The following is a 12,595-nucleotide window of genomic DNA, read 5'->3' as shown; positions in this document are numbered from 1 at the left end:
CAAAATAAGAGACACAAATAGACGAACAGATGGTTAAATAAACAGAATAAGAGGTCTTATATTTGGGGAAAAAACTTGAATTTCAATATTAAATAAAAGTATCTACGTAGAAGATAATATATGACTTCCCCCAAATCAGAGTATTTAAATTTTCTTTTTCTTTCTCTTTTTTTTTTTTTAAGATTTTACTTATTTATTTGACAGAGAGAGACACAAGCAGAGGGGAGTGGGAGAGGGAGAAGCACGCTTCCCGTGGAGAAGGGAGCCCGATGTGCGGCTCAATCCCAGGACCCTGGGATCATAACATGAGCCGAAGGCAGACGCTTAACGACTGAGCCACCCAGGCGTCCCAGATTATTTAAATTTTCTAGTATTTAAAGTCTACAGACACATAAATATTTTGCTTTGGCCTTACTTTCCTCCTAGAGACAATTCAATAAAATTAAATTTTATGATTTAAAAAAGTAACAATACATTAGACAATTATGTAATTGCCAATAAATTCCCTATTACTGTTCTAAAAAACAAACTAAGCTTCTCCAATATGTTTAGTTACAAACTACTACAGCAATAATGAAACAGTAGCAAAATCATACCTGGACGACCCAAGGGCTGTTAGCAAAAGCCATGATGTCCCTTTCTTCCCAGAAAAAGGCAGAATCGGATCTCTTAATCATTTCAAATTTACTGAGAAGCTTCATAGCATATACCTTCCTAGTGGATTTATGCCTTACCTTTAAAATTGAAAACAGAAAATAATGAACCTTTTGTTGACATTTAAAGCTCAGCATTTACCAGAACAATTTACCAAATGATTTTAACACCTTGTTAAATAATACACCATCACTGTTCTAGCTTTTCTTCCATCTCTTCTGCTGATTTATCCCAATTAGATAATGTCAAGGCTTCAATTACCAGAAGGCAAGTAATGTTAGAAAAGAATCTTTACTCCCTATATAATAGCACACTCCCCTTTCTCCACCCTGTTATGCATGCTGCTTTCTATTTATAAAACTTAGGATTCCATAACATTTTAGAAGTCTAATATTACAAGTAAAAATTTCTCTTCTGACACTTGAAACCTCTTCTCTATCCATGGATGCCTGAGGAAAATATTTCATACTACTGCTGAATTTGACTCTAGGCTTTCACATCCTATGGCAAGACTATCTAGAGCAATTAAAAGCAACAATTTTATAAAAACAATATCATCCCAAATAATGCATGTAAAACACACAAATGGATTTTTAATTTTATTGTTTTTAATCTCATTAAAATAACCTACCAATTGAACTTCTCCAAATGCACCTCTACCAATCACCTTCACTACTTCATAATCTTCAGCTTTCATTCGTAAATCTCTAATTTTATTTATTGTGTCTTTATCTGTATGAAAAGAAGAGTTTGTGATTTTAAATCATTGAAGCATTATAACTAACACTGTTTATTTTACATTCAAGTCCTTGAAAAAAAAAAAGTATTAAGCATTACTTCATAGTATACACTTATAAAGGAGAAATGTTCAATGTATTAAGAATTGTTTTAAATAAATTCTGGAACGACTTCACTCTAGCTATTAAAATTTAACTTGATATTTCAGAAAATATACTACTAATACACATGGAGGACAATCAGTTAAGTCCAGAGCAAATCTGAATTGAAGGATCATGGGTATATGTTTTAGATTAGTGAAATAAAATTTTCTTTTTATCAAGTCAGTTTTGATAATCCCTCCAAGAAGATATAAATAATTGAAGCTATCCAATGTTGAAAAAAATCATATACTTATATCAATACATTTCTCTATTTGAACCTAGATTTTAACTTAAAACACACAGTGGGAATCACTGCAATTATTTATATAAACCTGTCATGCTACAAACTACAATAATTTACAAATCCCCACTGGACAGATATTCTAATTCCTAATTTGGTCATAGATTAAAATGGGGCTATTTTAATCCACATGGGTCAACATTGGCATGAGATTACATGGAAAAGCTTCACATTTCAGAGTGTACAAAATACAGAACAGCTATTAAACTTAAGTTCTAGTTCCTAATAAAAACTCTGTATTATATTCTTGTCTTTCTTTTTAAAAGCACATTTAAACTCGCGTTTATATACATTATGACCAATAAACACATGCAAAAGAAAGCAAATTTCTACACAAGATAACATAAGTACACTTAATTTTAGGTTACATATCAATTGCAAGATGCATCAGAAAGATACAGACAATAATCAATATACTGCACAATTACTTGTGTCTACCATGCAGTCTCTATAGAATCACTGTATATATATAAAGATAACTTTAAAACATAGTTCCTCCTCTTAAGGAGTTCAAACTCTAGCAAATGAAACAGAAACAAACAATGAAAAAAAAAGTACAAAAACAAAAAAAAGGAAAAGAAAAAGCTATGAGGAGGTTAAGGAGTTTGTAGAAAACTAAGGGAGACACCTAACCCAAACGTGCCTGGGAAGGAGGTGGCTAGAAAAGGCTTTCTGAAAATGGTAACACCTAAAACAAGTCTAAAATGGAGCACAGCAGTTAGCCAGGTGGGGAGAAGAAAAGAGAATACTATAGGCAGATGGGCAATATAAGCAAAGGCACAGAGGAACTACATACAGGCAGCTCTGTGCTGCTGAAGTACCAAGTTTGTGGTAAGGTTCAGAGGAGATGCTGGAGAGTCCCAAACTGGTTAAGGAGCTTGAACTTTGCATGTAGGCAAGTCGTTATAAAACTAGTATTTAATCATAAAAAATATTTTCTCACAATAAAATTTAAAGCAACTCAATTTTATAGAAAAGAAAGTGCTCTGCTTCAGGAGGGTAGTGGTGCCGTGGTGAGGATATCAGAGAGGGGCTGGAGTTTCATCTACTTTATACTCTTCCATAAAGCAGCCCCTGAGAGTCCTGTGGGATCTGCTGGGAACTGAGAAACACCATGAAAAGAAATAAGGCAGATAAACAACACAGTCAAATTTACATTTCAGCTAAACCACTCTGGGAAATATGTAAAAAGATGAACTCAATAAGGACAAGACTGGGGGTGGGGAGAATTTTAAGAGTACTGTAATATTCCAGATGAGAGTTAAGAAAGTCCTGAACCAGGATGTGTTATATAATAATAGCCTGTGAGGTTGAGAAAGGATCCCTAGCTCTGGTTATATGAGGTTGAGAGCCATAAATAGGCTGAAAAGTCTGTTGTTTGAGCCCAGAAAATATATCTGCTGCAAATTTATGTGGGAATGACGATCTTGCTTCCTGCTTTAATTTCTAACAGCACAGGAAGTGTATAAAGCAGCTTGATAGTGATTCAAACAACATTCGTTGTCAGAATGACTTTATTACATTTAAGAATGGCATTAAAGTGCTGTTTTGCCTTTTAATTTTAGGTTAAGAAACATTATCAAAAACTAACTTCCAAAGTCAATCAGTATTTAATGAAAACTCAGTAACAGTTGGGAGTGGCTCTAAAAACCTTCATCTTGGTCTCTGTCTTAGCTCATGCTGCCATACAAAATACCATAGACTGAGTGGTTTAAACAATATTCATTTTTTTTTTTTTTTTCACAGTTCTAGAGTCTGGAAGTCCAAGATCAGGGGACCAGCATGTTTGATTCTGGTGAGGCCTCTCTTCTTGGCTTGTGGGCAGCTGCTATCTCTGTGTGTTCACATGACCTCTTCCTAGTGTGTGACAAGGTAAGGACACTGATCCTATCTTATCAGAGCCTCACCCTTATAACCTCAGTAACCTTAATTGCCTCCTTATGACCCAATCTCCAAATACAGTCATTGGGGGTTACGGCTTCAACATATAAATGGGGGGTTAAGGGGTCAACACACAATTTAGTCCATAGCAGTCCTTAAAAAAAACACAATTAACAGCACCACTGCTAAGACATCGACTTACTTTATACTAAGATAAACTGGATGTTCAGTTCCAATTTGACAAAAATTTACAGGACTGATGATGTAAGTCCATGAGAGTGAGTGATGTGTGTACCACTGACACTGTGGTTCAATAAAACATGATAGATTCAAATATTTTCCACAAAGTACCTGCTGATGTGTAATACAAAATAACTATAGGCTTTAAAGACCTTGTGTTTTCATAAGCTTTGTCAGTTTGTCCAACTAAGCCTTTTTCTGTACCATACATAATTTTAACTACTATCACTTGTAACACACCTCAGCAGACTCCTCGTTAAGCTGTACTTAGTATTTTCTCTACTTCTTTAAAAATATTCTTGCCTGGGGCGCCTGGGTGGCTCAGATGGTTAAGCATCTGCCTTCAGCTCAGGTCATGATCCCAGGGTCCTGGGATCGAGTCCCGCATCGGGCTCCCTGCTCAGCAGGGAGCCTGCTTCTCCCTCTGTCTCTCTCTCTCTGTCTCTTATGAACAAATAAATCAAATCTTTAAAAAAAAAAAAAAATTCTTGCCTGTACTTGCTCCATGAAGACTACACATAGGGTAATTCTTTAGTTACTTCAAACTGAGCACTGACTCCTCAAATAAACAAGAGTCAAGGAAAATCAAAGTTGTTTGTCTTATTTTTTGTCTATTGATGTTGCTCTCGATGACCTCAATTCTTTGAGCAACTGTTCTTGCCAAAAAGCTAATAGTCTTAAGGCAATTTTTCTCTCCACATATTTTTTTTTGCTGCTGCAAACACTCACCATTAGTGAATGGCTTTCCCTGTTCGGCTAATAAGCCACTCATAAACTAATGTAAGGTCGCAGCCTCATTCCTTTTTTATTTTTGTGAAGAAAATTCTGTGATGAGATATTCCATTTCAAGTTTTCTATTTTTTCTGACTGTTGCTTTCTTGTGAGTTGGGAATATTATGATGAGGACTCACTCTGGTAACATCAAATATATTATTTTAGCACAGCAACAATGTCACTGCAAAATAAACACAATGCTTTGCCTTTTAATTTCACAAAATAATCCACAGTTCACTGTGCCTCAAAATGACAACACTCAAAGTTCAGTTTTCTTTCTTTCTTTCTTTCTTTTTTTTTTTTTTTTGACACAACGGGTATGCACTGGAAATAAAAAATAAAATGTTGTGGTATGGTGATTCACATGAAACACTGTTCCGTTTTAACTGTACCACCGTGATTTAGCTGAGTAGCAGTGTGAACCTATAACAGTGTCATGTATGATTTCTGTCACAACTACTCAATTCAGCCACTGGAGCACAAAACCAGTCCCAAGACAATACATAAGAACGAATGTGGCAATGTCCCAGTAAAACTTTATTTATGGACACTGAAATCTGAATTTCATATAATTTTCACGTCATGACATAGTTTTCTTCTTTTGACCTTTCATCAATCACTTTAAAAATATAAAAAACATTCTTTGTTCATAAGACATACAAAAACAGGTGGTGAGCCAGATTTAGCCTGTGGGCTGCAGTCTGCCAACCCCTGCTCTAACTGAAACCCAGCTCCCCACAAAGGACACTGCTTCCCTTGCAGCTCTCAAGTGGTGACCTTTACCTTCACTCATATGCCTTATACCACTGGCCCTGAAAGTGGGACAGGTGAACTCCACTATTATCTCTATACCCCCATCCTGAATCTGCCAGCTTTGATTTTCATGTTATTAGGTTCTATTTCTCACTACCTCTCATTATTTGCTGTAATCCACTGACTCGCGGGTCATCACATTTCACTGTCAGAAAATTTTAGTTCCTGGCTTACTGACCTCTCCGATATTCACCTGTTTTAATTCTTAGGGATTTTATTATATCCATGGACGACACTTCTAATATCCTGGCCTCTCAATACCTTTAACTTCTCTCCTTCAATGCTCTTGTCCTGTACATTTTCTTCCCTCTTCTCAAACCCTGCACAGCTCTCCCACTGATCCTCATTCATAGCTAAGACATTTTTGGTTACCATCCGGAATCAAATAAAACAATCAGAAGAAAACTGCCACAGATATCACACACACACACACACACACACACACACACACCTGCCAGAATGTGCAGGTATATTTGGTCACCTTCTACTACAGGAGAATACTGCTATTTTACACCAATCTTTCCACCAGTGATGTCACATCCTTTTTCACTAGTTCAAGGACATGGCTCCAGCAATACTACCCTCTTTCTCTTGTATTTTTAAGTTTCCCCTTTTCTAACCAGATCCTATCATGCTTACTTTCATTCTCATCTTAAACATACCTCTTCATCCCATTTCTCTCACCAGCTTCTTCTGCCCCATTACTCAACTTCACTACAGCAAAATCCCTCAAATGTTGTCTATCCTGTTTCTATATCTTTCTTCATATTTGCTTTTAAGTCCATTTAGGAGGGATTTGGCCACTACCTTTCTATCAAAGCTGCTTGTCAAAGTCACAAATTACCACCATGTTGCTAAATCCAATGACAAATTCTCAGTTCTCATCTTGACATATCAGCAGCTTTTGACAGTTTGGTCCCTCTCTGCTGGTATACTTTCTTTACTTGACTTCCACATTCTTCCAACAATGCTAAGGATATTTTTTCAACCTCAATAGTTACTTCTCAGTTGCCTTTGCTGGCTCCTCCTCTCCCAGAGTTCTTAACACTGAGCATCTCAAGGCTTAATCTTTCATAGTGTTTTCTTCACTGTTTACCTTTATTTCTTTGGTGGCCTTTAAAAGCCACCTACATGTCAACCAATTTTTATGGCTAGTCCAGATCTCTCTCTTAAGTTTCAGGTTTATATAATCAATTGCTTACAAAATATATCTACTTGGGTAACAGACCTCTCAAATTTAATGTGTATGAAACTGAAGAGATGTTTTCACCCAAAACCTCTATCTATGATCTCCATATTTCTGTTAACAGTTCAATTTTGCTAAAATCTAGGGAGCATGCTTGACTCCTTTTTTTTTCCTTACACACCACATCCTATTATTCAGGAAAATATGCTAGCTCTACCTTTGAAATATTATCTCCAATCTGGTAACTTTTCACTCTCTACACTGTTAACATGCTGGACCAAGCCACTATCATCTCTTCCTAGGATTACTACGATCGCTTCTTAACTGATGTCTATCCTTGCCTCTCCATATTTTATTCTTAACCCTAGGTGATATTCTTAAAAACACAAGTCAGAGCATGTCACTACTCTGCTTAAAACTCTCTAATGTCTTGCCATCTCAGCCAGAGCAAAAGTCAAAGATCTTACAATGGCCTACAAGACTCTACATGACCTAGCCTATTTCCTTACTTCTCTGACATCATCCTACTATTCTTCTTGCTCAATCCTCTCCAGCCACAATGGCTTCTTCCTTGCTGCCTCTCAAACATGCCTGATATATTCTTCCCAAAGTCTTCGCACTGGCTGTTCCTCTGTATGCCATTCCCTTCCCTCAAGCATCTGCTTGGCTAATTCTCTCAAGTACTTCAACGATTTTCTCAAATATCATTTTTTAGTGAGTCCCAAACTAGTCACCTTATCTAAAACTGCAGAATTCTCAAAACTTCCAATTCTTCTTACAGTGTTCTATGTTTTTCCCATAATAAGTAACAACTTCTTTGTCATTACAGAATTTGTTTCATGCAAAATTATAAATTTGGTAAGCCCTCATTAATTCTAAGACCAATAAATAGGATTATGTAACCATAGACCGTTTTACCAATTTCTGATTGTCTACTTTGTTGAGCTACGTGATGCTGACAGAAAGCTAAGATTCAGAGAAGTGAGAAATTACTCCACAGCACAGTAAGCAAAAAATGAAATGGGTAAATTGAGTCACAAAAAGACACCATAAGTCTTGACTGGTCACTAACTAGCTAATCAGTCCCTAAATAATCATCAGTTAGCAAAAGAGGGAGAAAGATTGATAATTTATAGTTTCAGGGTTACCAACAATTCAAAATGATTTCAATCACACAGACTCTTCAACCTAACTTTCTAGAAATCAAATGGATGATTTTTCTTAAGAATCTTTAAAAAAAAAAAGTCACAATTCATATCCAGTAAATTCTACTTCTAGAAATTTTTCCTAAGGAAGTTAGATATAATGTGGAACCAAGATTTTTACAATGTTTTTTAAAATATACAGATTGAATAATTTTATATACATATAATGGGAGTATTAGGCAACATTTAAAATTGTGTTAAAAAAAATATAACAAGATGAAATCAGAAAGGGAGACAAACCGTAAGAGACTCTTAATCATAGGAAACAAACTGAAGGTTACTGGAGGGGAGGGGGGTGGGGGGATCGGGTAACTGGGTGATGGACATTAAGGAGGGCATGTGATGTAATGAGTACTGGGTATTATATAAGACTGATGAATCACTGACCTCTACCTCTGAAACCAATAATACATTATATGTTAATTAACTGAATTTAAATTAGAAAGAATAATCACATAGAATGATATTCAACATATAATGTTGAGCAAATAAACAGAATAAACTGTTCAAATATATAAACACAAATATATATTGGTATGTGTGAAGAGAAAAAAGACCATAAGTAAATACAGCAAAATAATACTTGTAATCATTTCTGAGTGTGGTGGGATTTCAGATTATTTTATTCCTCACATTTTCTATACATTTCAAATTTTCTATAATAACTATTGCTTTTTCATGAGAAAAAGATGTATCTGCCTAGTCTAAAATCTGAGATTATAAAGTGACCATAATTTTATGTACCACCACAGACTGTAAGACACATCCTAATTGTTAAATAAGTTTTTTTAAATGTCAGGATGAAATATAGTAATAAAAGCTATGCACAATACACTGTTTGACCAAAATACTGCTACTCTTTGCCTAAAGAAACCTAGTATACCTTGTATACTTTTAGAGTAGTTAAAGTATCCCTAAAAAGCTCTAAAATTACATAAAACTTATCTAGAAAATCTACAATATAATATTCAATTGCATAAAAATCTGTTTTAATGCAAAAATTATTTTATGTCCAAATCTTCAAATAAAATTCAAACTCCAGGAAGATGTGCCATGTTTTGCCAGTGTACACACAAACACACACACACACACACAGTAAAATCCAGTTTGAGAAACTGATTGGGGAGGGGGGAGGAATCCAAATTCTTAACATAGCATAAAATGGCTTTTAGACCTTGTTACTGTCCGGTTCTCCAGTCTTTCATTTCTAGATACTCTCCCCAACATGCTCTACCAACGCCCAGTTATTTGCAATTGCTCACATTACCATACTGCTTCAAATCTCCATACCTTTGCAGATATTGATCATCAGGCTAAAATGACTTGCCCCACGTTATTTGACCGACTTACTATCAAACAGGATCTAATCCTGTATCTCCTCTTCAGCCATTGTTGATCTCCTCATGCAGATAGGCTAACTTCCTCTCCTCTCAAACATAATTTCTCTATTATTTCATCTACCACTCTGGACTGAAATTGTTTATATAGCTATGTTTCTAGAGACCACACTTCATTCATGGATATGTTCTTGATGTACATACATGCTCAATGATACTTACTGAAACATTAAAAACATTTAATGATATTATTTATAAATGGAGACAAATCAACTACATGCAGCTCTTAACTATTCAGGAACAACAGAAAAGCCAGTCACTTTTATTTACTCCAAAACAATGAAAGTATATATCTAAAAATCAATCTTGGATTTTTCAAAATGCTAAACATAGAATTACCACATGACCTAGCAATTCCACTTTTAGGTATTAACCCAAGAGAAATGAAAACATATGTCCACATAAAAACTTGCACACAAATGTTCATCGCAGCAGTATTCATGATAGCCAGAAAGTAGAAACAATACGAATGTCCATCAAGAGATGAATGGATAAACAAAATGTGGTAAGTATATCTACACAATGGAATATTACTTGGCAATTAAAAAGAATATGTGCTACAACATAGATAAATCTTGAATAATACATCATACTAATTTCAAAAAGTCAGTCACAAAAGACCACACATATAATTCCATCTATAGGTAATGTCCATTATCTATTGCATATCTATACTGGAATAAAATAGATTAATCATTCGCCAGGGCTGGGGAGCTTAGGGAAATATGGGAGTGACTGCTAATGCATATGGGACTTCTTTATGAGGTGATGAAATGTTCTAAAAGTGACTGGTAATGGCCGCACAACTCTAAAAATATACACAAAGAACCAATGAATTATATAATTTAAATGGGTGAATTTTATAGTACATAAATTATATCTCAACAAAGCTATTTAACAAATCAATCTTGGGCTTGGCAATGATTTTTATATATAGCATCAAAAGCATAATTCATAACAGGAATAATTGATAAATTAGGCTATCAAAATCAAAAACTTCTGCTGTCTGAAAGACAGTATATACAAACTTTTGAGTCTGGAGTGGAGCTTATTGATCCCCCTGCCCGTAAGTGTAGGCTGAACTATTGATCAGATTCCAAATGGTAGGGTATGGAAGGGAAAACAGTAACTTTCTGGCAGAGAAGGCTGGCAGACTACTATTTTAAACCAAGTGATAAAAGTTAACATTACCATTGATAAATCATGGTATCACAAACCTATCCTCCAGTCTAACATCAAACACAAACTGTGGGACATTCTACAAAATACCTGATCACTAATCTTCAAAACTGTCAAGGTCATTAAAAAAAAAAAGCAAAGACTGAGAAACTATCAGACTAGAGGAGACTAAGGAGAAATGGCAACTGAATACAATGAAGTATTCTACATTGGATTCTGGAACCAAAACCAAAAGAAATTAATGGAAAAACTAAAGTAAAGTATGTAATTAGTTAACAGTAATAGGCCAATTTTAATTTGTTAAAATTACTGACATTGTTCTGTCAATGTGCCATGTTATATAAAATGTTAACATTAGGGACAACTGGGTAAACGGCATTCACAGGAATCTCTATTCTTACAACTTCCCCATGAGTTTATATGATTTATTTTAAAAATAAATAAAGAGGATATTTAACATTTCTATTTAAAAAATCTAATTTAGTGGTATTTTATTTGTAATAACTTCAAACAAGCTTTTGTAATATCCTAGGTCATACTGCATAATTTATTCAATTTTATGGCTTCATTTTAAAATCCCAACTTTTATACTACCTTCTGGTATAAACTGCATTTGGCACTATATATCAAAATGTAAGCTGGATACAACTTTTGACTCAGCAATTCCTGGATTCACTCCAAAGAAAGAAGCAACAAGTATGTACCACATTATATGCACAAGAATGTTCATCACAGCCTTATTTATACTAGTGGAAAACTGGAAGGAATCTGAGTGTCCACCATTACAGAAAGTTTTTAAAATTAAGGTACATTACCTTTCTCATTCAGATGGGGGGGGTGTCTTTTTCTTATTTTAACCCATATTTGTTGAAATATTAATACATTTGTTCACATTTGTTCAACTGTTAACTGTTCAATGGTCATTTCTTTCTTTTCCCCTTTATACTACATATTCAGCTACTTTGTCCATTTTAAAAAATTATTTTTCTTATTGATTACAAGTCTCTTCTTATATTAGAAATATAAGTTTTTTATATATTATAATTTTTTTCAGTTTGTCAATGTTCTTTATATATGTCTTTCCGTATACATAGTTTTTTTTTTTTTTTTAAGATTTTATTTATTTGAGAGAGAGAGACAGAGAGAGAGAGTATGAGAGGGGGGAGGGTTGGGAGGGTCAGAGGGAGAAGCAGACTCCCTGCCGAGCAGGGAGCCCGATGCGGGACTCGATCCAGGGACTCCAGGATCATGACCTGAGCCGAAGGCAGTCGCTTAACCAACTGAGGCACCCAGGCGCCCCTGTATACATAGTTTTGAAAAGGCAAAAATCTGTCAATGTTTCCTTGACAGCTGCTAGCCCTAGATTCCTCCTTTTAAAAAAATACATTCCCTACTTGAAGACTATATAATTTCATCTAGTACCTTATGTCTTTACATTTCTAATATGTTATGAAGTACAGACTGAAATTCGTTTTCCCTCATATGGACATCCAATACAAATTACTGAAAAATCTACCTTCTCCCCAATGACATGTCATGTTAAGCTTATATCAAATTTTCATATAATAAAAAAGTATGCTTCTTCACCCTCTATGATAATCTACTGGTCTTCTTGTCCTTCAAGAAAGTACTATTTTTCTTATACTTCAGTATACAGTTGAAGAATTAATCCCAATATATTATGACTACAATCCTGTCCCCACCTCCCAGAAATAGAAATACATTCACCATTCAAGTGCTAGAGTTACCAAACTATGCAAGCCATTTATAGACCTAATATGCAAAAAACTCAAGATTGCCAAAACCTTACTACATTTCAATGCTTTCTGGCTGGAATATATCCCACATTGTGCAGACTCCTACATGTACCTTAATATTTAGCTGTGGAGGAGGGTTTTTTTTTTTTTTTTTAAGATTTATTTATTTATTTGAGAGAGAGAGAGAAAGAGCGAGCACACATGCAAGAGTGGGGGAGTGGCAGAGGGAGAGAATCTTCAAGCAGACTTCCTGCTGAGGGTGGAGCCTGACACAGGGCTTGATCCCATGACCCTAAGATTGCGACCTGAGCTGAAACCAAGAGTCAG

The 12,595-nt window shown here is 35.1% G+C and overlaps 1 protein-coding gene across 1 annotated transcript in view; it reads right to left on the bottom strand.

Annotated features, from left to right (window-relative positions):
- Positions 1–12,595, bottom strand: part of ROCK1 (Rho associated coiled-coil containing protein kinase 1) — a 153,119-nt gene that overhangs the window by 96,148 nt on the left and 44,376 nt on the right. Inside the window, exons 3-4 of the mRNA XM_044921234.1 lie at positions 1,286–1,386; positions 597–734 (exon numbers count right to left, since the gene is read on the bottom strand). Coding sequence (XP_044777169.1) covers positions 597–734; positions 1,286–1,386 — 239 coding nt within the window. The remainder of the gene's footprint in view (positions 1–596; positions 735–1,285; positions 1,387–12,595) is intronic.

Source organism: Neomonachus schauinslandi, chromosome 14, assembly GCF_002201575.2.
Source record: "Neomonachus schauinslandi chromosome 14, ASM220157v2, whole genome shotgun sequence".
Lineage (NCBI taxonomy): Eukaryota > Metazoa > Chordata > Mammalia > Carnivora > Phocidae > Neomonachus > Neomonachus schauinslandi.
Note: the sequence above shows the minus strand (reverse complement) of the source record. Positions and strands in the feature narration are given on the sequence as shown.